The sequence below is a fragment of the Fringilla coelebs genome (genome assembly GCF_963513975.1).
Source record: "Fringilla coelebs genome assembly, chromosome: 7".
Taxonomy (NCBI): domain Eukaryota; kingdom Metazoa; phylum Chordata; class Aves; order Passeriformes; family Fringillidae; genus Fringilla; species Fringilla coelebs.
The window spans coordinates 19,510,173-19,536,146 of NC_140035.1; the positions used below are offsets into that span (position 1 = coordinate 19,510,173).

Genomic DNA, 25,974 nt, shown 5'->3' on the forward strand with positions numbered 1-25,974 from the left:
GTGTTTTAAATTGAGAGTGAGTTCCAGAATGGATGCACACCATTTTTATTTGCAAATTTGGACTTGTGCATAAGTGGCAGTGAGTAATATTTGTAATCACTGTTTTTATATCTAATCCCTTTTTAATCATGATGCCTTAATTTTTGGTTCATTTTGGTAGTGCAATGCCTTCATTTTGTGTTAGTTTCAAGATTTTAAGGAGTAACTACATGTATAAATCACATCATTTTTCTTTGATTATTTTCGTTGTCTGAAATATGCTCTCATATGAAAGTATGGTATCTGTTTCATAAACTTGCAGTGGTTCTTTTTATCTTTTACTCTCTAGAAATAAATTAGTATAAAAAAGTCTGTAAAGTTGTAGTATGTATGTATGTATATGTGTAATGATAGTGAATCAAATGATGAGAGGGCTGGAGCACCTCTGTTATGAAGGCAGACTGAGAGAATTATTGTTCCCCCTGGAGAAGAGAAGGCTCTGGGGAGACCTTAGAGTACCCTTCTGCAGGGGCCTACAAGAGAGCTGGGGGCAAACTTTTTAGCAGGACCTGTTGCAATAGAAGGTTAGTGGGTTTAAACTGCAGTAGTGTTGGTTTAGATTAGCTGTAGTACCTTTTTTGCTATGAGGGTGGTACAACACTGGAGCAGGTTGTCCATGGAAGTGGTAGATGCTCCATCCCTGGGAGCATCCCAGGTTAGATTGGATGGGGCTCTGAACAACCTGATCTAGTTGAAGATGCCTCTGATCATTGCAGGGGGATTGGGCTAGATGACTTTTAAAGGCCTCTTCCCACCAAAACTATTCTGTGACTCTCCAATAATGCCCTAGGGGGACTTCTTACAATGACATGTAGTGACAGGACAAGGGGCAATGGCTTTAAGCTGAAAGAGAGTAGTTTAGATGAGATATCACAAAGACATTCTTTGCTGTGAAGGTGGTGAGACGCTGGAACAGGTTGCCCAGAAAAGTCAAGGATACCCCATTCCTGGAAGTGTTCAAGACTAGGGTGAACAGGGCTTTAAGCAAACTGGCTTTAAGCACCTGGGAAGTGTCCTTGCCCATGGCATAAGGGTTGGAAATCTTTAGGGTCTCTTCCAGTTCAAACTGTTATATGATTTCTATTTTTCTGTGATAACATACTGATGATCTGCTAACATTGATCTGAGTAGCTGAACATCCCTGAAATGTTTATAACTTTTTATGTTCCCTGAACAGGCAAGTCTTTCTGAAATTCACAGCAATATGTGGGTTAGAAATGGTCTACAAATTAAAGGACAGGCCATGACTTACGTGCAGTCTCATTTCTGCAATTCAATGATTGATCCTGACATTTATCTGCTGCAAGTAAGTTATGTTTTCTGAGAAGCCAAGCTAATATTATTTACCTACAAACTAGTGAATAGAATTAATTTAATAAAATTAATTTGCTATCTCTCCACAGGTCTGTGCCTCTAGACTGGACCCAGATTATTTTATTTCATCTGTTTTTGAAAGGTAGGACCAAAAGATGAATGCTCTTGTTCAATGTTGTGCTGGCTGTTGTGCTAATTTATAGCGTGTAACAGAAAAATTGCATATCTGATACATATCATCAGTGGTACAACTCTGCCTAGCCAAAAATAACACCTAAGGCCTCTACTGAAACAGCAATCTCTTGATTTTAAACAGCATTGGCTTTTGATTTACAGGGCACTAGTGAAGATATTTGTTTTCTGAGCATCTTTAGGATTTTTGAAATTTTGTACATGTTCATATGCTAGGATATTCTATCCTGAAGAAGTAGTAAGAGACACAGAATGTTTACTTTTCTAGAAAAAAATCAGGGTTTGAACACCAATTAGTATGCATTAGTTTTTATATGTTGATAAATATAAGGTGTTTTCATGTGGGGTGAATATCACTGTAGCACATTCCATTGATAGTTAAATAAAAACTGAAATTCCAAAACAAGAGGGTTTTCATGTATGTTTGTTTGTACTTTGGGTTTTCATTTGGGCTTTTGTATTTCATTTTAGGTTGTTGTGAGGGCTATCCTGAGCTTATCACTACGTTTTCACATTGGTGTTTTAATGTTGGAGAATGTTTAATCATTGTTTCTGACTTTCCTGTTTGTTGTGTAGATTTAAGGTGGTAGATCTGTTAACAATGGCATCACAGCATCAAAATACAGTTCTTGACTCAGAGCATGAAAGGTCCATGCTGGAAGGAGCCTTAACATTTTTGGTCCTTTTGTTAAGTCTTCGTTTACACTTAGGTAAGAGTCAGTACTTTAGGAATATCTCTATGTAAATAACATGATTACCCCTTCATTTGTATTCAACACTTAGTAGGTGCTTTAAAGCTGTTTAACCGTATAGTAACTTAAAGCATTCAGTACTCAGTTTCATCTTTGCCAGTTAATGTATTTTAATCCCTTATGAAATAGAAATAGATACCATACATAAAAATGGAGAAATATGGCTTTAATAGAAGTGGGTGATTTGTGTAGGTGATGACATGAAGATTCTGTATCTTTTCCAGAAAGACAGAAATTTGAGTTTATACTGGCATTTTCTGATTGAGATTATGCCTTTCATAATATTTGCACGCCCCCCTTTTTTCCCCCCTGTATTTTTAAGGCACTGTATCATTACTTAATATTAATTTGTATCATGTTTGACATGCTTTTAATGCCAAATGAAAACTGAATGTGTGTCTTAAAATTGTGCTGTTTTAACAGCTTTTTACATTTCATTGTTCTAGGAATGACAGATGATGAGATCCTCAGAGCAGAGATGGTAGCCCAGCTGTGTATGAATGACAGGACACACAGTTCATTATTGGATCTCATATCCTTGGAATATATTCACTAATGTGTCTGAATGAGAATGACAGGTGCCTGGATAGTAGTGAGGCTTGAAGGATATGTTTTTAGGTTACATAATTAAAAAAACTGTGTGAAGGTGTGTTTTTGTATATACTTACTATATATATATATATATATATATATATGTATCTATACACACAGTATACACTGTATATACTTACTAGCAATGGCTCCAATTTTGGTTTTTTGTACAATAAATGCAATACTTTTTAATAGTTTAAATTAGTTTTGATACAAAATGCTGTACTGGTCTTTAGAATTCTCTTAGGTGTAAAATGTGTATTTTCCAATGAAGTTGTAGAAAGTTTAGCAAAGCATCACATTTGTCTGGATTTGAGCCTTTGATTTTTGCTAAGTTGATGACAATATAAAAAGCAGACATTCTACATTATATTGGCTTTTGCTATCAACAGCTGAAAAGGCAAATAATAGCAATTCTGCATGTTGCTTTGACGTTAGAGTGAAGTGCACCGGGTATGGGGAAAGAACAGCAAACTCTAAGAAGTCCTTCTGCACAGGCATAGGGTTCATGTCCCTGGACAGCTGACTATAAATATGCAGGTTTTCCTGCTGTCACTCTTGGGCTGTGTAGGCAAATTAAATAGCTTATTGTGGTTGCATACAAGAGCTTGCAATCCAGGCATGGGCAATGAGCAAAAATATTACGAATACAAAGATAGGAAAGGATGAGATTGAGACTAACAAATGCATAATAAGAATTATTATTATGATATGCTCTAGTAACTCAGTCAAGTACATAAAATAAGTGGCTACTTAGAACAGTTCACTTAAATAAATTACTTAATTATGTAAAATAAGTGAATCATATATATAAGCAATCATTTATCACTGAGCAGAAGTTTACTTACTTCTAAGTGCTGCTTGTGTTTTAGGGTAATGTCAATAGTTCAGTTAAGTATTGCTACAAAAAAATGAGAACTATGGAATCCAAGATGCAGAATTATTTATTGTGTTTATGGATCCTGAACTATTTTCTTGCTTTTTCTGCACTTGGATTTTTTTGAATATTTTGGAAAATGGAATATTTTGGAAAATGCAAAATATTCTCCCTATGAAGAGAGACAAAGAGACAAAGTGTTTGTAACTAAAGACAATCACAGAAGCTTTATATACACTACAGGTAGTGGTTTCTATTTCTCATGAAGTACTGACAGCTTGAGCCAAATACGTAGCAAGTCTTACAAAAAGTTTAACCTCCTAGCTGGGTGGCTTAGATTCTCTTCAGTAACAGTTACTCTTCTTAGCAGCTGGAGCATACAGACCTCTTGTGGTAAGCACAGAGCACTGCTGAGATGTGGTCAGAAATGACTGATGGAAATTACCAAGAGGGGAGGGAAATTCTGTGTCCTGCAACTAAATTAACTTTGCTTTCCTTAACATAAGCATTACATTCCAGAAAACCCTAATCCTAAAAGTGGTATTATTCCAGGAAGCTTAAGCTTTGAATCAGTCCTGTCAGCAGTTGCTGACTTTAAAGCCCCTGTTTTTGAACCTGGAGGTTCCATGCAACAAGGAATGTACACACCTAAAGGTACGGTAACCAGCGTTCTCTTGCAACATAGTCATTGGTAAGATGGCTAACCGGGGTTTGTTTGGTTTTGTTGGAGTGGGCTTTTTTTCCTTAAAAAACCCAAAAAGCAAACCCAACCTACCCAACCCAGTGTTGAAAACTGCCCCCCATCCTCCCCATGAAAAAGCCAAACCTACCTCAGCCACCAAAACCCCACAAAACTTGACTTTTTCATTATTGTCTGTTGCTTATTTAAGACCATTGCAAAGATTATCAGTAGTCTTAAATAAACTGATTTTGATCTAGAGTGAAAATGAGCTTCTCATACTAATCAGGTATCTTCAGAAAGCAAAGGAAAATATAGAAATAAGAAATTATCTCATTTGTATTTTACTGATCTGCATACTTAATTATTCCTATGATTTAAATAAATTTTATGTATATTTAGTAGAATTTAGAACTGTTTGCACTAGTGAAATGTCAAAGATACTTTCTTTGAACTTCTCCACCTTTTGACTGTTAAAGATACCATGATACATAATTCTTCATTTTATGTTGCTTAACTGTATTAGTATCCTGTAACATTTTTTGCTGTCAGTAGTGAGGGCCTAGAAAAAAGTTCAGGCTAGACTTATTATAGAATATTGTTCTGTAATTCTACAATGCATACAGTGCAAAAATGACAAGTTTCTTTCCCTGACCGGCTTGTCATCTAAATTGGACTCAACACAGCACTGGTATATCAAAGGAGAGAAATAATTTAAGAACTCAGTGTTCCATTACTGTGTCATGTCACTAAGCAGATAAGCCTGTAGAAATCTGAAATGCTCCATGTGCTCTGGTTGTGCTTCAGGCTAATGGCAAAGCTGAAGAGATATTAACTCCTTCCTGCCCCACATACCTCCCTTGAGAACTGGGAAGGTTAGAGTCTGGCAATTTTGAAACCATTTGGTTTCATGGATTTTTTGGGGGGAGTAGTGGTTAATGGAGGTACCAGTACTGTAATAATTTGTAATTGTTTGCCAGTTTTTGTACTGGGAGATTGAAATGTCAATAAAGCTCTTTTATACAAACTAACAACTAGTGAAATAATTTTGTGAAGCCAGAGTTTTGAGTCATCTTGGTTCTTTGATGTGTAATTAGGCAGCTTAACACCCCTGTATCTAAAATAATTTTAATGTTACATAAACTACATTTCCTTATGTCCTGTCCTGTTTCTGGAGCTCATTACATGTTTGTCATTTTCATTACACAATGTGAAGGAAAAAGAGATGGATTATGCTGTTTTTAATTATAGCACTTCATATTTAGGGAATCTAATGCTAGATTAGTGTTTGGAGTTTTTCGTATATAGTTTGGGTATTTTTTTCAACTTAGGTAAACTATTTTTCCAGAGGTAAACTGTCTTTAAGTATCTCACCTAGAGCATTGAACAATGAAGTGATTTATGACACTATATAGATCCCCTTTTTCTTAAAGTAATAAAAGCTGAAAAATCTTCTGCAGGAATAAAAGCTGACATGGCTTTCTTTATCCTCTTAAATGTTCATATTCCCTGTAAGTTTATTTAGGTTCTCAAACCCTTTGCTTTAAGAATTGTAGTTTATGGCCTGTCATAGTTAAAGCAAGTCATGATCAGATCAATTCCCTCTAATCCTCTAATCCCTTGTTTCCCTAAATTTGAGGGGGTGGAATCTACTTTATGTTCACAGATCCCTAGATTTTGCTTCCATTAACCATCATTTAAAAAAACAAAACCAACCGAAACCAACTTCCAGAGCCAGGTTCTTTCTACACACTGTAAATTTGTGTGCTGAAGATGAGCTGTATGTGCATTTCCAATATTCACTGTATGACTCACTCAGTCCTTTTTTCTCATTAAGCATTAGCAGCCCAAACAAGCTTGGTGTGTGTTTCAGACTTCAATACTAAATTCTGTTCAGAAGAAATGTGGATTTTTTTCACAAGCTAAATTTGATTTTATTTAATACATAATGGAAATTCTCCCTCAGCAGTCTATGGGGATATGTGTAGAACTGTTAGCCTTAGCAGGGGTTAATATATAGAGGATCGACCACTAGGTGTGAGTATAGACACTTGTCTTCCTGCCTGGGGAAAATCAATCTCAGAAATGTGGTAAAGCTGCTTATTTCTGCCTGTGGAAACTTTGAAGAATGTTGTCAAGCATTTGTGTTATGTTACGCCTGCTGGTGGAGCTAAAATTCTGTATCCACTGGGTTTCTTCCTCGTTTTGGGGTCATTGAATCTTGCCTTCATTTTTGTGTGTTATGAGAGCTAAGCACTTCAAAACAATTCACAGAATTAATGTCTTCATTTGGCTTCAGATTGGAACTTAGTTTTGGTTTTTAATAACTTGTTAATAGAAAAAAAATAGGCCATCAAATGGGATATTTTTATAGACTGTTTAGACTTTTCTGTTTGTGATTGCTCTGAGCAGCCACTCTGGATGTTACTTTACAGCTACTAAATTAAATGGATGTAACTAAGATTTTAATGCTGAAATAATGCATGATACTAGTTATAAAACAAAGGCATGTTTGTAAATGATTGGTCACAAATATCATTTGATACAAAGCTTGACCATTTTTGATACTGAACAAGAAATTGTGTTGTTGCAGCAATTTTTTTCACTACACTTAATAGTAAAATATCACACATCTGCTAGCAGCTCCACGGTCTTTACTTCCTACTTTCAAGAGGCTTGGGCTCATCATGTACGAAGTGAAAAATAATGTAAGCCTTTTCTCACAAGTAGTTGGAAATGAGAAAGAGCAAAACAAGTTGCATACAGAAATGATGTTTTTGGGGTTGCTTAATAGAATGTTATTTTTTTATTTTTGAAACCAACTAAAACTTTGCAGAAAATGTTTTTCTAGTTTGATAAAGGGTGGTAGTTATTAGTATAGAAAGTATTATTAGTAAGAATTATTATAAATTGCTGTAGTTTGCCGGGAAAAATGATATAATAGAAGTGACATAATTAAAGCTTGTTAAGGAGAGAATCTAAAATAAGTGCTCAGGCCTTTAAAGAGAATGTTAACATGTAATTTCTTTTAAACAACAGCTGAAGTTTGGGATAAGGAATTTGACCCTGTCATGGTAATACTTCGAACAGTTTACCGCAGAGATGTGCAGTCTGCAATGGACAGATACACAGCATTGTAAGTTGGATCAGTTTTAGAAATGCAACATCATGCTCTTGCTCATTCCACAACAATTTTTTTGTTTTCACTGCCTGATAATGCTAATCATTTTATCAGTGTTGTCAAGCCCCAGATTTGTTCTTGAGTAAATAGACTATAACAAGCAGTGTCAGAGTTTTGGTTATCTTAGTCTGTTACTCTTCCATGAATGTTGAAAAAAACACCAGAAGGGCCACAGACAAAGTAGTGAATGTCATCGCAGATAAAATACTCAACCAAAGATATTGTTTAAAAATTATTTACAACTTACTTGAAGAAGTCTTATCTATTTATATTTAGTTTACTCTTAGGTACACAAAGCAAAGTTTATCTATAGCAGTGGCAGGTTTCTACGTTATTGCAGTGTTTAACAGTGGTTTCAACATTTAACATTTGTTTCAACAGCTTAAAGCAAAGTGGCAAATTCCCTGGGAACCCATGGCCTCCTTACAAGAAGAGAACACCACTACACCCAAGTTACAGAGGTCTCATAAAGCTTTTGCACTGTAAAACTCTGCACATTGTGCTCTTCACACTTCTTTACAAGGTACAGTCATGATTTGCATTAAGTGCATTGGTTCACTTCCACGTTTTTTACAGAAGTTCTTAGAAGCATGATTTTTTCAAGTTTATTTGGAGTAGTCAGGTCCCATTTTATATAATAGTTTTGGTTTTGGTTTTATTTTTCAAGTCTAGTATGAGTTTTTTTCCTACCACTTTGATTATTTCATGGATGATTGTTACATATATACACACACTAAGTCAGTACCCAAGGGGATGAAAGATCCTGTTCTACTTTGAGGAACACAGTATTAACCATCAGAGGTGCCATTCAGATTGTTCTTCCACGATGGTTTCAGGGAGCACAGTGGCATGAGTGTTGTTCCTCTGGCTCCTATTGCAGAATTTTAAGGCGTCAGCAGTGGCTCAAAAATACACAACTTTAATGGCTTTAAATTCTCAATGTCGAGTAAGTCTCATAACTGCAGTTCTTTCTAACATCATTTCCCAAATATATTCTGACTTTTGATAATGTTATAGCAACTGTTTTTCAAGGTTAATTGATGTCTTTAAGTTATGTTTGGTTTTATCTTTGATAGTTTGCTGCTGTCTTCAAGAGAAGCAAGGAGTTTTGAAGAGTCCATTCATCAGAAAATGGACTTTGAATCTGTACTTAGAAAGTGTTTTCAAAGCAGCATGCTGCAGAGACAGATGAGGGACTACAAAAATTGCTTTGTTTGAGTAACGTCTTTCCTGGGCAGACTTTTCCTTTTGTGCTCTTCTAAGGACTCCCAGCTTACCTAAAACTCATATTTTATTTCACTGTTAAATTTCTGTTGAATAGAAAAGATCTGTTGTACTACAGGAAAGCTGGTGAAAGAAAGGAGAGCTTGGGAGTACACAGAAGGTCATACAATGTTTTGACATGGAACAAAAATGGAGACTATAGGGAAGAAATGCACCATCTTCTACTGTCTTGCTTGGGTGTCTTTGGCCTCTTTTTCTCTTAGTCCATTAAGAACCCTCAAGGACTTAAATCTTGAGAATCTTAGCCATTACTGGGTTGCCGTTTTAGCTGGAATACCAAACACTTTCCTACCAGATTTATGGATGGTGGAAAATACATAATGGTTGATTTTGTAGGTTGGCTTAATTAGTGCCTGCTCTCTTTGTGAAATTTTGCCAGTTCATGACAGCCTTTATTATATCTCTTGGATTTTGAGACTGGCTGTGGAAAAACAGTAAGCTGTATTTGGTGATGTTACTTTTCAGAAGCATTGGTCAATATGACTTTTGATTCCAACTGCTACAATTACATGTGCTCTTCATATTAACAGAACACTGAGTCCTCTTTTTAATTAAATAACCTCTATCAGCTCAGATTTGTTTGGGCTTGATTAAATCCGCTCCTCAGTCACTTTAATATTGTAAAACAATATTATTTTTAAGAACTCTGTGTCTCTGATGTTTCTAATGGCTTAATCTACTTAGAAAATTCATCCATTCAAAACCAAGTCATATTTAAAACTTTACTAGGTTGCACGCTAATAATACTAATTTGTATAATTGCCTGTCTGCAATGAAATTTTAAACATATTTTCTCACCCACCTTTTTGGTAACTTGCATTTTTTCTTTCCTTTAGTTCAGACTATTCTCAAGAGGAAAGTTGTCCTGCTTTTTAATTTTAGCAGTACTGGTTCTTCCTCTCAATGCATTGAAAGCTGTGTTGGAAGAAAGATATGGGCATTTATTAATTTAAAGATAAGGTCTTTTATTATTTTTAATTAAAAAATATTATGTGAAGGTGGTTATGAGCTAAATTGATGTTAACCTTTGTGGTATTCCCATCACTGATAGGACTAGGACCTCGTGAGGCCTTTGGTGATTGATGACATGAAAAGGGGAGGGAAGGCTGGGAGCAGCTTTTTGCATGTAATTGGCAGTAGTGGTGTCTGTGCAGCTGTACCTGTCACTCTGGTGTTAAAGTAAATCACAGCTTGAACTAGTAATAGCTTTAAGGTACAAATTTGTTTGACTGGAAAGACATAAAATCAAATTTTGCATTTGTGGTGATGATCAAAGGTTTGGTTTTTTCTTATTTTCAAAATAATTTTTAATCAAATTTAAAACAAACAAAAAATCCACACAAACTGAAGAGTCCAAAATGTATTATCCAGAACACTCTTTCTTAAGTTTAGCTGTACTGAAGCCTTAATCTTCTATGATATGTCTCTTTTCCTACCTAGATATTAATGGATCATCAGAATTTATCAGAGCATGTGCTTTGCATGGTTTTATATTTGATTGAGCTGGGGTTGGAAAATTCTCCTGAACAAGAATCAGATGAAGAGGTAAGAATAAATGCCATCATTTTCTTCAAAATACAGAGGTATTTTTTAATGATTCAGTATTCTTTAAAATTAGATTTTACCATAGTAGTTAGAATAAAGCATCTTTATTAACTTATATGGGGAACAACTAATAAAAACAACAAAAACATACTGTTGTGAGGAAGAGTATGGTATCTTGTTATGTTTTTCAGCAGTTTCTGTATATGTAGACTGACAACACAGATTGATTAGATCTTTACCACTGTGTAAATTAGTACTAGAAATTGTGCAAAAAAAATTTAAATCATTAAGTCTAAAAATCTCTAAATTTTCACCTGAAACCCTGAGCATTTTATTGCTACAGTTCTATATCTTCATAAATGTGTGAATAAGTCAGAATTTTAACTCTACTTTTAATGATATTTGAATGTAAAGAGCCATTATTTTTGTGTTTTCAGATTCCCTTCTGTTCCAATAGTTTTTTAACTCATCAACGCTGCTTTTTGACTAAGAATTTGCCACATTTTTTTCCAGAGATTGCCTTCTGTATAGTTCTGATTTTTTATATTAATCTTCGATTGTACAACTTAGAATTACTCTCTGGAGTTCCTTTTACTTCTGCTAGCTAGCACCAATGGCTGTATTTGACTATATTCAATTAAATACGTAGACCCATGTATTTATCAGCCCTGTGGTCCTCACGGGACTCACATCAGTTATCAAAATTTTTAAAAGGTGTATTAGCTTTCTTGAGCTACATAATGTTCAGCATGCTGTTCCTATCTCATGGAGATATTATGGACTCTGTAAGAGAGTTTCAAAAGCCGCAGGGATCATTTTAATACGAGAGATTCAATAAGAGAAAGTATACCACAGTTTTCTTAATTGTTTTAGGAGGCTGCAGGTGGACAAGAGCGTTGCCACGATAGTTGGTTTCCAGGTAGTAATTTGGTTTCTAACATGCGTCACTTCATTAACTATGTCCGAGTAAGAGTGCCAGAAACTGCTCCTGAGGTGAAGAGAGAGCCACCTGCAAGTACAAGTTCTGATGGTTTAGCTTCATCTCAAGTAAGTAGATACAAATACCAGATTCTCTAGGTTAGTTTAAGCCATTGCCTATGTTGGCATTTTTGTTAGTTTTCTTACTGTTTTTATGAATTCCTCGGGATATTTTTTTCTTCAGTTATTTTTCCTATATCTACTGATAGCAGAAATAGAAGTTATTTCCAATGATGCCTCCTTACAAATGATGTATTTAATGACTTTTTTTGTCCTCAATCTACCAGAGTTCAAGGCGGAAGAGCCTCCAGAGAGAGGTAGATCTGTGTGCAGTTTGTTCTCCTAAGCGATTAACTAGCAACATGCTTTAATTGTGCTCAGCTTAACTTTCAGTGGAACCTTCTAATTTTCCTGAATTTCCCTTTAATTCATATTGCAAGGGCTCATGCTTTTTTCATGTTCTTGATGGTAATCTTAGACTTTTAAGCAATAAAACATTTTTAATATGTATTTGGAAATAAAAGCTTCCTATCAAATATAAAATGCTGTTGATAGCTTACTGCTTGAGCTTTGTGTTTAGGCCTGTTTGATCTTGCCAAGATACTACTAACGTTTAGTGATGTAGAATAGTCTTAAGCTTTCTTGAGTCTAGGTAAGCTTAACCCTTTATTGAAAGGGTTTTTGAAATTATTAATAGCAGTTTGTTATTGTTGTTCTTAAAACAAAGGAATACATAAATGGTGGGATCCTGAAAGATTTAGGGCCAGTAGATGATAAAATCTCTGGGTCAGTGTTGGTTTTGTATCTGTTGTATACAGTACTTCAGATTACTGTGTGCCAGATCTAGCAAAATACAGTGGATATTTCTTTTGCATGTTCATGTCAGAAAAATAGACAAAATCTAAAGTAGGGACATGGTATGAAATAGATTAAACCATAAAAAAGGTAGGTGAGATGATTGTCAGAATTGAATTTTTATATTTGATATCTCTTAATCTCTTCTGAGGAAGAGAGGGTAAGATGTTAGTGTGCTGAATTTTGTGTTCAAAACCTTGGAAAAATATCTTTCTGCTGTGGATTTGGTATATGTATCCTTAATTTGGTACTGCAAGCGAGAGTAGTATAAGATAGATCTAAATGGGCTCTGTCATTAATGTAACTGCACTCATATGCTCACATGCCCTGGATAGCAAGTTCTGCTGGTAAACTGGGTTATGTGGCTTCTGGATCTTACCTAATAAATCCAGATAAAAAGCACAATGTTCATGGGAATGTGTGGGCTCACCTATATTCACCTGTGGGACGTAACGAATTACACTGTGCAACAGTGCTCACTAGACTTGAATAAAGGCATTTAAATGACAAAAAGATACTGAAATTATTACCATTCTAGAAAAACTAAGGAAATATTACCTGGATAACAGAATTGTAAGTTAGACTAGAGTAAAACCAGTTACTTGTTTCGGTATGGATATTTTCCTTGGGTACTTGGCTTTCTATGAAGTTGCATATAACAGACTTGTACAAAAATACAGTATGAAGGTTTAGTATTTCGTTATCCTAGTTTTCAATACATTTTGGGAGTGGAGAAGAATCTTTAAATTTCATGCTTTTCTTCCTAGCTTCAAATATTTTCTGTAGTTTTAGAAATGTGTGTTGTTTATACTTGTATTTTTGCAAATTAACCACGATAATTTTTTTCCCAAGAACTCAGGGACAGCTCAAGTGTTCAGTTTGGTCGCAGAACGTAGAAAGAAATTTCAGGAGATCATCAATCGGAATACCAGCGAGGCAAATCAGGTGGTTCGGCCCAAAACATCGATGAAATGGTCAGCACCTGGTGCAACTCCTCAGTTAACCACAGCCATTCTAGAAGTCAAGGAGAGCATACTGTCTTTGCTGATTAAATTGCATCACAAACTCTCAGGAAAACAAAACTCTTACTATCCCCCATGGCTGGATGATGTGGATGTTTTAATCCACCCAGAAATTCCGAGGTACTCTCACGGAGATGGAATGACGGCAGTAGAAAGAATTTTACTGAAAGCTGCTGTACAAAGCAGATTGAATAAACGTATCATTGAAGAGATATGCAGGAAGGTGACACCTCCTGTACCACCAAAAAAGATCAGTTCTGCAGAGAAGAAAACTTTGGATAAAGAAGAAAGGTAACTTTATTAACAAGATAAAAGTGCAGTAGAAGGACAGTGTGTGTTGTTTGATTGATCTATTGATTGATCTTTAGGATTTTGTGTGAATTACATACTAAAAGAATAAGTCTTAATTCTACAGTTCTCTTTATCTGATTTGAATATACATGATTTACATGGGTACTGAGGAAGAATCTGTACCTTGCAATTTTGCATCTTTAAATTAGAAAATTTTAATAATAATTTTATGTGATATACATAAATAGATTTATTTACAGGAGAAGCAGGGGCATGGATGAAACAAGTAACTTTTCATCTAGTAAAAGGGTAAGGTCATTCCTTTCCCTCTATAAAATGATGTGATATTTTCAAGGCTCTGTGGGAGGCCCACTAAGTTTTCGGTTAAGTTTGGGGGCTAAAGCAATAGCTAAAATGAATGTTTCCCATTTTTTGTTGTTCTGAGTGATTATTATTTTCTTCTCAAATTTATAACGGTATTGGTGGATCCATGAAGTTTATTGAAGGACAAGGGTGATAACTGAAATGACTAAAGACAATGTAGAGTGACAATGTTCATAAAGCCAGGCTGCAATTTTTACCATTTCAATTGTTTTAATTTTCCCCCCAATTCCAGTTTTGTGTCAGTGAAGACTGAGCAGACTGTGAACGTTAAGCAATCACCTTTTTTTAGCTTCAGCGTATAATGGCATCACTCAGGCAATGGATTGTTGCCATAGAAACTGAAATACAGGACTAGAAGCAAGCTTGAGCTGCTTGCAGTATTTTTTCAATTGCAGTGTCATATTCCCATGGGCCATCATGGAAAATTACTGAGCTGTACTGAATCTGTCAGAGTTTGTTTATATCTTCTTATTAAATGCATCTATTTACAGTCACTCTGCTTTTAGTTGAGGTGTTGAGAAATTTCCAGGGAGAAATAAATAAAATCAAGTCTAATGAATCCTCTGGTCTGATCCTCAGAATAATGAATCTTAGTGATGTCGTAAATAGGAGTTATTTTGAGAAATGGTGACTGTAAAATGTAGCAGACAAATGGGCAGAGATATTTGGGTCTTTCAGGTGCCTTTAAGAAAACAAATTAGAAGCCTTGACTTACAAACAAGTCACCTCAGGATGACAGGTTACTCTATGAGCCGCTTTGGGCCTGTGCATGCCAGTTCCTGTGCCAGGACACTGATAATCACATAGTGCCTGAGGCTTAAGAGGACTCACCCATCAGAGTATCAAAAGTGATGTTTTTAAAGCCCATGTTAGTTATCTGGATCATCTCTGAGCAGTGGAAAAAATGCATTGTAAATGCTGATGCACAGAATTTGTAGCTATGATAGAACTTCAGTAGCTGCACTGGGGAGGTGCTGTGTAAACACCCTCAGCTGAGGACATTTTCTGTGTGGTGAGCAGCTGTGGTATAGGGCTTTTGTTTGGTTCTCTCACTTCCACTCTCCCATTTTGTCCATTTGTAAACTCATGTCAAAGTAAGGAAAATGACTGTCTATTTTCTTTATCGTTTTACATCCATCAATATTCCTCTACCCACTGCAGTATGTTTTTACATAGGGAGTTACATAGCTGGTCATACAGCCTTGCACAGGTCACTGAAACAGTTTAAATAGGAGAATAGGCAAGAGTAAGTCTCTGGTGTTTTCCATTTATAGATCCAGAGCTGTGACAAATAATGAGGAGAAGTTAGTGAAGTCAGCTTGGCTTCAGGGAGATAAGGGCTTTTAATCTGAATGCAATCTCAAGGTTCTTTAAATCCCAGTGTAAAAGCTGTTGGTGGGCCAGTATTTTGGGTGGAAGTGGGCTAGAATGAACCACTGTGAGGAGGCTTAGCTGGAAAATAAATTATTCATAATTGTTTCCCATGCCATCAAAAGCTTGATATCAAAAGGGAGTGAGGTAGGCTTTTATTATTGTAGTTATTATTAACTTGCAAATGTTGATTTCTCACAGAAGTACTCATTTTTGTACAAATGACATTGCTCTCTGGTTTTCATCCCATGTGTAACAGATAAGAAATTTTGAAGATTAAGTTATTGAGTTCCTTTTCTTGTGATGTTATGGCCTAATCTGTTAAAAGATCTTGCTGTGAACACCTGAAGGGTGTTTTAGGACAGGATTTTATTCAGTTTTTTCAGACTCAAAAGAAAGTAACACTAATTTCTTTTAAAACTCTGCTTTAGAAAAGCAGAGGAATCCTTTTTTAGGCTTGGTAATTATTCCTTTATATCAACCTTAATTTGGAATGATACTGTTTAAGGTGGTAATTGTGATCAGCTTGACATTTTCAAGGGTTTTTTGCTTCATTATGTATGCTTATTATTTCTTCTTCTCCCTTCTTTCACATAGACGTCAGAAGGCTAGAGAAAGGCAGCAGAAACTGTTGGCCGAATTTGCCTCGAGGCAGAAAAGCTTCATGGAAACTGCCATGGATGTTGGTAAGTTCTTGTGTGATTGACTTGCTTGCTTTTATACCTTTTTCCACATATTAGTATTAAGGTTTTTACTCAGTTTAAAAAACAAAGACACACAAAAACCCCAACAAACTAACCAAACAGGAAACCCTCCCCTCAGATTCTGCTTTTGTATCAATTTGTTAACTTTACACTTCTTAGGGAGTGTAACTTTGTTTATAGGACAGATATTGCTGAATACATAATTGCTAAAGAACAGATTAAATCTGGAGGTCATAAATTTATTCCTAGTTTTTGTTAATATACAGTACCAGAGATTATTAAATGTGTGATGTGTTTTAAAGTATTTACCTTTAATATGAAATTGTGCCCAAATTAGCTTGTCTTTTTAAGATTGTATTTTTCTTTAATCTGTAGTAATATAATTTAAGATTATTTCTTCATAGACCCTCAAAGTTCAATATGGTGCAAATTTTAGCTTTTAAATGTGCTTATGGATCTAAGGAAAACATAGTTTTTAGATCACCTCAGTTGCTATAAGTGATAATGTTGTATTCTATTTCAAACACTGTCTTTACACACAATCAGGTCTTGTTTTTCTTGAGGGTGAGTTCTCTCAGATTCTCCTGTGTAGAAGTGCATAATCCTGATTAGTTTGTGTTCAGCTGAGGAATGGAAAATATTTTTGCCATTTGGGTCACTTAATAGAAAATTAGCATTTCTGAAAGGTAAAAAGCTGGAATCTTCCCCCACCTTCCATCAAGTATCATCTGCTGTGAAGTTTTGATTTGAATTTAAGCATTGGCTAGAAATATTTTGACAACTGTACTTGCTGAAAAAAAATCGGTCTTTTTGAATTCCCTTCAGTTCATAGGTTGCTGAGAAGATTGATTCATTTACACTTACTAAGGTTTTGGATACCTTAGCTATCTTGAATGGGGCTCTGAGCAACCTGCTCTAGTGGAAGATGTCCCTCCCCACAGCAGGAGGGTTGGAACTTGATGATCTTTATTATCCTGTCCTACCCAAATTACTAAGATTCTATGAAATTAATCACTCTATATATGATGTTATGTTTGGAGGGTGTGCAATACTCCAATTTTCATCTGTGAACTTTGTATTGTAAGTCAACCTCACGAAATGGCAGCTATTTGTAATCTAATTGTTGAAGTAAGGAAGAAGGGGAGAAGGGGAGAACCTTGCAGTACTCCTTGTTAAAAATTAAGTTTTTATATGGTCGTGGCTAATTGAAAGTAACTGGGAAACTTTGAATCTTCAGTCACTTATATTTTGAATTTATAATATCTCAACTTTGAAGTTGATGGGGTTTATATAGGAAATCAGATATATATATTAATGTATCTATCTATATATATATGGATGTAGATGTACCTGTCAATAGCTATGTAGCTGTATTTGCATATATACATAAATGTGCATAAATACTTCCATGCATAGATTTTATAAGGTATGTTTTAAGATAACTGCTTTGATTTGTGGACGAATCATCATAGCTAAATCAGTAAATTACACAGCAGTTATTTTTGTGAAGGACTGTGAATACTTAGCTTTTAGTTAATTATATTAAATTCTCAGGTAGGCAGACGTGGGCCTTTATTTTTCTGATTGTGTGTTAAAAAGTTCTTGGGCATGCAAGATTTAAATCGCTTGCTTCTTAGTATTTAACAAATTAGTAACTCCAGATGCCTCAATGTAAAATGTAGTGTTTATTGTCAGTTATACCAGATCATGCACAGCACTAGAGAGAATCAACTTCATGAACTACATTTTCATAAAGTTAATTCTTCATAAAGGCATTTGGCAACAACTTAATAGAATTCCAGGCATTGTGTTAGTAATAATTACTTTGCCTTTTCACTAACTGTTTTCAGTGTCTTCTATGTTGTCATTCCATTTTCTGATTTTTTAATGAAAATACACTGAAGTAGTACTATAGTCCAGTACCAGCTTTTATGTTCTGACTGGCATTAAAATAGCTCTCAGAAAGTAAGTTCATATACCATTATAGTGCATGGAGTTTGTTTAAAAATCTAGGTTAATTTTTGCCACGAATATTTTGTTTAGTTTGTTGAATCTAAGTGGTTTGTTTAGCTGTGAATTCAATCTTTATATGATACAGAAAATGACTCAAAATGTTGCAGAAACGATTATTATTCTAATTTTAAAGCACAAAACACAGTAAGAATTTTGAAACTAGTCTTTCTTGATTGATTCAACTCAAAACTACTCTTATGTAATTCATAGGTTTACCCTGAATCATGGCATGACAGTGCTGAAATAGCTGTTAGAAAGTAAAAAAAAATCCTTTCATACTAAAATCAGTAGGAATTCACTCCCCTCTCACACAAAGTCTGTTACCTGTTATTTTTCTTATAGATTGAAGCCCAGTAGTAGGTTTATTTCTTAATTTTGTTCACTTGTAACAATAATGCTGTCAAAAATTCAGGGACGGTGAGGCCTCAGCTCCCTTGTTTTGTGACTGCTTCAGTTGGCATCATTTGGGCAAATTTATATTATTACCACAGGTAAAATGTGAGAACTGTTGTAATTGGTTTGGGGTATAGCACTTAAAAACCTCATAATACCTCTCTATTGACAGAGTAGAAGATTGGAAATATTCTGAAAATAAATGTGCCTAGGAAGAGATACGAATAATGGAGAATAGCCAAAGCTTAAAGGTTATTTTATTATAACCCATATACTTCTTAGTTTCTAAAGTCTTTAATAAAGTGCACAGAGGCACTGTGAATCCCCTGAGGTATTCTTCTTTGATTGTTGGGAGGTTGCAATGAAATATGGCTTAAAAGGAAGTTACCTAATTAAATGTTAATTATTCAATATTAAATGTGTCTCATTTTACTAGTAGAATTTATTTATTTGAATTGACATACATAAATTCATCTGAGATTCTGAAAATAAAGGTTGGCATTTTCTTTTACATAGTTACTGTAGAAAAAAAAATCCAATTATGTAGCACTTTCCATTTGTGCCCCCTGTTACTTTCTATTTATATTCTGTGACATCTGCAGAACTGCATTGCCATTCAAGCTTGCCTGGAAGTAATTAGGTGAAATTTAGAAACAGTTATGTTAATGAACTAGGATCATCCACTGTGCTGTCTTTAGCTGTTTGACTGCAGGATAAACAAAAAAGGAGAAAAATAAACCAAGAAAATTGCTCTAAAAACAGGAGATAGAGCTCTTAATGTGTCTGAGGGATTGTCCAGAGAGTCAAAAATGTAGTGTTGGTTTCAGCTCCAGATGTCTTCCTGCTCCTGCTTACAGCTCCTCTGAGCTCTTCACAAGCACTGCCCCAGGGCAAGACCATGGTTTATCTTGTGATGTGGAACTCTGTGTAAGAGATTTTTTAAAACTTCATAACCTTCAGAAGGGACTTGATGAGAAAAAAACTAAACCGCTCAGTTCTAGGTTAACAGTAGCCTTTAACAAATTACAGTTATATTTGTGAAGATCTGTCTGTCTGAATTTTATAAAAACAAAATATGATCTGTTCCAGGCAAGGTGCTGAACTACTTATCATACTGAAAAATTGTAAATTGGTTAAGTTTTTAATTATAAATGCTCAGACTGATTTCTTCAATAGTTTTCATGTCTCTGAAGTGGCTGTTGTGATTTTTAAACTTTTTAATGCATCCTAATAAGTATGCAGATGATCTTTTCTGTCTTTCTTACAATATGTGTCTTAGCAGAATGCCATTTTGTCCTTCATGAAACATTTCTTAGTTAGACTTAAAAAGAAGTGCAGAGTCTTAATGCAAGGTGACATATATTTCCTAACACTCAATCTTCTGAACCCAGATAGAAAAATAAATTAGGTACTGATCTCTTGAGAATGTATATGCTGGGTCAGGGCAAAGAATATTAGCATACTAATGGTTGCTTTGATACCAAGGGGCCTCTTTGACACAATGTGTGCAGCAGGACAAATGTTGACTACAGTCAGTGGAGATTGTGAACTATATGTACTGTGTTTACAAAGCCCTTTTGGTTTGGGGGGTTTGCTGGGTGGAGGAAATAACAGAAGGCATCCTTAGCTCCTGAGAGTAGAAATGAAATTAGATTCATGTAGCAATGCATTCTGCAGTACATCAATGTGCTAGCTTTTAGCAGATTGATCAGTAATTTGTTAGGAGGTGGGAAGTGCTAAGTTTTTGTAACTTTGCGTCTCTACTTCTGTTGGTACAAAACTAAACAAAGAGCTAAATATTTAACTTTCAAAAAACTCTTGGGAGCTACAGGGTTTGGCTCTTCCCTGGATTTCTGTCACAGTTTAAATTTGTCAATCCTCCTTCAGTGTTTTAAGGTTCGTATTTATTCAGATTTGTGAATTAATTCCCAAGGACAGAGAAAAGTTCTAGAACCCACTGAAAGAGGATGAGGTATACAACAACAAAAGACAAATCTCATGACAGAAACTTGGTGAACTGATAGCAGTACCTTGTATTTTTCATTGTCTCCTTCTTTACACACTGCCATCGTTAGGACAAGTCTCTGAAATCAATTAGGTTAAATCTTTGGAGCTTGCCTAAGTGAGTAATTGACGTTTATCAGAGTCTATTCAAAAGAAGTGAGGGGTTTTGTTTGGTTACAGTTTTTCTGGTTTAATTTTAATTTCTTGACAATATCCCTTTGTTTTCTTTTTCTAGCTCAGGTGCAAATTATTTTATTAGGAAGTCTTCCTTAGTGCTAATAGCTTACTTAAGCTTACTTTCCTTGAAAGTTTGTTTGCCAGAATAGCCTAGCTACATCCACATCTAAGTAGTTGTGAAGGAAGTATGGACTTAATCACTGAGTTCTAAAATTAAATTAGTCTGATTTTTATGTGCCTGCTCCCCATAGGCAATAAAAGTATAAATTGCATATATTGAATTGATTTTAAACACCTTTTCAATCCTAAGTTCTGGGGATTTTTTCCTTCAAGTTAAAAAATAGGCAATTTGTGACGAATTAATGGTATTTTGTAAATTAAATATTGACAGATTTTGATTACTTTCTTTGAATTGCTCTAAATCAGATTGATACATTGTATCCTCTTCCTGAGCTTTTGAAAAATATTGAATGGTTGCGTATTTTCTGTTGCATTGACAGTATTTTAGAAAAGGAGGGAAAAGAAAGCTGAACTCTAGTCCTTGCCACTTCTTGCATTTGATACATAGGTGTACATGATCGTGCATTACACAATTATGAGGTGATGTTCAATATAAAGAAATAGCATTTTTAATGCTTTTTTATACTCCCTTCTCTGCTACCGTTTGCTTCTAAGTTTCCTGAATGTTTTGGATATTTGCAGTTGATGCCTTGTGCTTTTTATTTCATTGTACATCTGGCTGCCACTAGATGGTGGTAGACATGTGTACAATATTAACAGCTGCACATCAATGAAGATCAGGGCTCATTTTCATATGACCCTCAATAACTGACTAGGAAATCAGTACTTACTAGAACAGTGTAATTTTGATTCAGCCCTGTGAGCAAGAGCATTGCATAGAGCTTTTTATAGCAAAGAAATATTCTGCCTGGCACCCAACACGCCTCCCCTTATGGCAGCAGCCTCCTGTGCCAAACCTGTAGTAGACTTTCAGAAGACAGTAGTTCTGCTAAAAACAATTCTACATGAGGAGTGTTGCTGTACTCAAGGTTTTTGGATTCTCTATTCAGTACTTCATCCTACTTAATCAGAGGGATAAAGGGTATGGTTGAAGTTAGGAAGTGTTTTCCTTTAGAAAAATTTTGTTCCAGGATAGATGCAAAGAACCCACATATTCTAGGTCAGGAGACTGACTGTGTGTGCAGCAGGAGTGGATAATTTCATCCTAAGGTGCTTTTCTTTCAAATCAATAAAGAATTCTTCACTTTGTAACATAACATAAAATGGCTTGCCCTGAAATCAGCACCACTTTCATGTGATTGAAGCTATGTGAAGTGCAATGGCTTTGATACTTCAGAGCTGGGCCTTAGCCTTGAACATTTCTGTGCACCTAGGAAGGAGCAATGTGGACCATGAAGAAAACAGACATTCATTCTTCCTTCAAATGGTTGTTTCAGTCAGCTAATCTGGTTTTACTAGAGAGTCATATTGTTGGTCTTCATCTCTCTATGTTCAAAGTTTTCAGTATATCTAATGAGATACAAGTTAGATCTCTGTTTTATAGAAGTTTTTAAGAGATGAAGTTTAATACAAAACTTGGATGAAACATTTAATTCCACAGGGAGTAATTTTGCCTGTTGAAAAAACATGTACTTAATTTTGTAGGTGTCTTTCCTGGAAGCAGAAACGTTCATTTCAGGCAACTGACAATGTTTTAGTTGTAGATAAACTAGGGAAATTATTTTGTAGTTTTTTCATCACTACCTCAATGCAGATGAATTGGACATCCTCAGATGCAAATCCTCAATTGAATTTCTTTACTTCTGTTTAATATAAATTTTCTTCTTTGTTTTTAGAATCATCAGATGCTGACATTGCCATGGAGGTAGCTACATCCGAACAGCATGTTTCTGAGGCAATATATGACTGTGTTATTTGTGGACAAAGTGGCCCTTCTACTGAAGACAGACCTACAGGGCTAGTTGTACTATTACAGGCATCCTCAGGTATGAATGTGTGGCTTGTAGAATAAACAGTGTTATTGCAGCTTTTAGCATGTGTGCATAAATCCTGTTGTGTCTCGTGAAGTCTGGAAGCACTGGGTTTCCTATTTTTTTTGTGGATGATCCTCTATGAGTCACATAAGGAAGTTTTAAAAAGTTTGGGGAAAGAGCACATTGTTTAATTCCCTCCTACTTTCTATTAGCTTTTGCAAATGCAGAAGTACATTACAGGCCTGCAGGAAAATCAGTCCTGGAAGGAAAAGCAAATTAAACAGCCATCAGTGTATCTGCCTGTGGATACAAATGTTAGTGCATATAGGTGTTTGTATGCATATATATATATATATATATATAAAATGTACAAGTGCAAAAGAACAACTTTCAGTCTTTAGATTCTTTCTAACATCAACAAAGCACACTATAGTTACAAACCAAAATTGCCTGATTGTTTTCTTAGTTGTTTAGCCTGTTGTTAGCCATGGCACTGTGTGTTGCTGCTTCTCTTCTGGCAGTGTTGGGGCAGTGCCGCAATAGCAGCGAGCCCAGGAGGCTGCCCACGACTGAAGAGGAGCAGATCTATCCCTGGGACACCTGCGCGGCGCTGCACGACGTCCGGCTGACAACGCTGCAGCGCTACTTCAAAGATGTAAGGATTTCATGGGAGCCAGACTAGCACTTAAGAACAATTTGTATGCAAAAAGAGAAATGAAATTGCAACTTAGAGTTCTCCTGCTTTCATTTCTACATTTTTCAAATGCTTTTTCGTGTTGCAGTCATTCTGAAGTGTTTACATTTGATAGGCTCCTTATTTTTAAATAGTTTCTGGATTTCTCACATTATATTTTTGGCAATAGGCATCTAGTATATCTACAGGCTACACAGTCATTAAACATCTACACAGATACTCTCTAGAAGAAGGTATTTCACAGTCCTTGAATAGAAATAGAAATTTGGGTTCACTGTCTAAGCAAACACCAGTTCTCTTGTAGCCATTCAGAAAACCCAGTCAAGGAATTGGTCTTAATCAGGTAAATGTATTTTGGAAGTGCAGAGGAAGTGGAAAGAGTTGTTTTAATCTGTAACAGGTTTCTGAGCCACTACAGAGAAGGGGAGTATGAGTGGATAGGAAGGGAGAAACCAGTAGAGTGCATCATCTTCTACTGAATCCTCAACTCTGCACAGCATCTGAAGTTCAATTTTACATTAATTGATAGTAGATGTCTGCTTTGCAGTTCTGTTTGCTGTTCCAGACAGTTTTGCAGTACTTTGCAAAGCCAAGTTATAGCTTTTCACATTTAATTTTGAGAACCAATTCTTGTTGCTTAGCAGGACATATTCAATTGTAGACCTTTGTGGAAGGGCTGCCTGTGACTTCCCTTGCTAGTGCCTAAAAGAGCTATATAAGATGATACACAACTGTTCTGAGAAATAACTTTCAGGGAGAATAATATGGAACCTGTGATCCCAAATTAGCTTCTATAGACTAGTCCTAGGTGAGATGTTAGCTTTTCCATGTATCTATCTAAATAATAAGCCTTTAGAAGCTTTAAGGTTGTCTTTAAAGTGGAAAAGCTGGCAGTTCTTTTCTAACACAGTTGCTAGCTTTTTCATAATGACATCCACAGATAATTAAAATTTGCCAACTGCAGCCAAGCTCACTTATGTAGATTAATGTAGAGTAAAATTCATAATTGTTTTGATACAGTCCTAAAAATTGGTCAGTTTTTTCAGAAAGCAACTTATTCTAAGGAAAATATCATGCATTTCCTTGCTAGAAAATGAAATTCTGAAAGACCTAAGCAAAAAATTATTCTTTAACAAACTATTTTTTAGCTGAGAAAGAATTTGTGGACGTGCTTTTCTTCTTTTGACATTAATGATACCGGTTTAGTATATCAGATAGTTAATTAGTATTTTTTCCTGCTGAAGTGGAGCTTTATTTTTACATGTTTGCATACTACAAGTGGAAGGAGTTCCAAGCAAATTGTTACCAAAACCTTGATCTTACTAAAGCATGTATTTCCCTTTTTGTGCAGGAACACTACAAACAGGTTCGTCTAACATGCACTGTAATGCAATGAGCAAATGCATCCTACTTTCAAAAATTCCAGTCCTGATTCAAACATCAGTTGAATTAGCTATTTTTGTTTTCAGGTCACTACTATGCTAAAAAAAAGTCTGTGCTTGAAAGAATGAATCCTTAAATTGCTTTAGACATAAAAATGGCAACATCTGCTAGTGTCTTGAGTGTCTGGTTCAGTTGAGCTAAGCAATAAGAGCTCCTTCTGTTTATCACCTGTGTCCCCCCCAACAAGTGTCCTCCCTCTAATAGATTTTGGGAGGCAAGTGAATAATTTCACTTAGATGTAAAAATTTTAAATTATGAAACGTGATCTAGCTTATTCTGCTAGAAGGAAAAAAAATCCACAAAAGTGCCATTGAAAAGCTACATGCTGCATTGAGTTTAGGCAAAAGAGATTACTTCTTTCCACAGAGATTCCATCTTGCACTTTGGAATTTGATGCTTGCTGTCAAGGAAGAGAGTTCTTGCCCATTAAAGAAAAAATTATTGAAAGTGATTATTTTTAATATGGAGAGGTATGACTAAAGATTAGGAGATAAAATTTCATATACTGAAGTATTAGGAGGGTTTCCAGAATCACACAGTACTCTGTAACCAATAGCTTGATATAGGTGTGCTCCATCCTAAGCCTATGACTTGCTTTGGACTCTCCTTTATTTCTGAGCTCAAGAGTGATAGAATAAAGTCTTTCTGGGCAAGACTCTGAGGTTGTTTTGTTCTTTGGTTTTTTTTGTTTGTGTTTTTTTAGTTTTTTTTCCTTTTTCTTTTTGCAACTGCTACTCAGTAGTCTCATTAGATATATGCAGTAAATAATGTTTTTTCTGAATGACATATTGGTCCTGTGGGGCCTAGCCAGGTATATCATACAACTTTATTAATACTGCAGTCTACTAAATCATGCAGCAACCAGCAGGAGAAAGTCTTTCTTATTTTATGGCCGGAGAGGCGTACAGCACATTATGAATGACAGGTTGAGGCATGGCAAACAGGAGTATGTCCCATAACTAAAATTTGTATTTTTGTTTTGATTTCCTGCTCATATGCAGGAAAAAAAAAAAGAAGATACTAGGACACCCTTAGAAAATGCAAGTATCAGAGTTGTTCATGGTACTTATCATATTTAGACTGTTTTAGGGCCAGTTCACAGCAAAAATTATTTTCCAATTCTGGTAGCCATAAATCTTTCTCTGTTCTTTAAATGTATAACCAGAATGTACATATTAGTCTGTGTATGAAATTTTT

General features: G+C 35.4%; 1 protein-coding gene across 4 annotated transcripts in view; it reads left to right on the forward strand.

Annotated features, from left to right (window-relative positions):
* The window catches only part of UBR3 (ubiquitin protein ligase E3 component n-recognin 3), a 104,398-nt gene that overhangs the window by 34,836 nt on the left and 43,588 nt on the right, over positions 1-25,974 (forward strand). For 2 of the 4 annotated variants that reach the window (XM_084209585.1, XM_084209586.1), the window contains exons 14-27: positions 1,217-1,345; positions 1,443-1,495; positions 2,122-2,255; positions 2,744-2,828; positions 4,277-4,419; positions 7,484-7,580; positions 8,007-8,148; positions 10,350-10,454; positions 11,328-11,501; positions 11,720-11,749; positions 13,140-13,600; positions 15,953-16,041; positions 22,503-22,652; positions 23,162-23,295. In XM_084209585.1, coding sequence (XP_084065711.1) covers positions 1,217-1,345; positions 1,443-1,495; positions 2,122-2,255; positions 2,744-2,828; positions 4,277-4,419; positions 7,484-7,580; positions 8,007-8,148; positions 10,350-10,454; positions 11,328-11,501; positions 11,720-11,749; positions 13,140-13,600; positions 15,953-16,041; positions 22,503-22,652; positions 23,162-23,295 — 1,926 coding nt within the window. The remainder of the gene's footprint in view (positions 1-1,216; positions 1,346-1,442; positions 1,496-2,121; positions 2,256-2,743; positions 2,829-4,276; positions 4,420-7,483; positions 7,581-8,006; positions 8,149-10,349; positions 10,455-11,327; positions 11,502-11,719; positions 11,750-13,139; positions 13,601-15,952; positions 16,042-22,502; positions 22,653-23,161; positions 23,296-25,974) is intronic. The other 2 variants (XM_084209587.1, XM_084209588.1) reach the window with 1 other exon arrangement.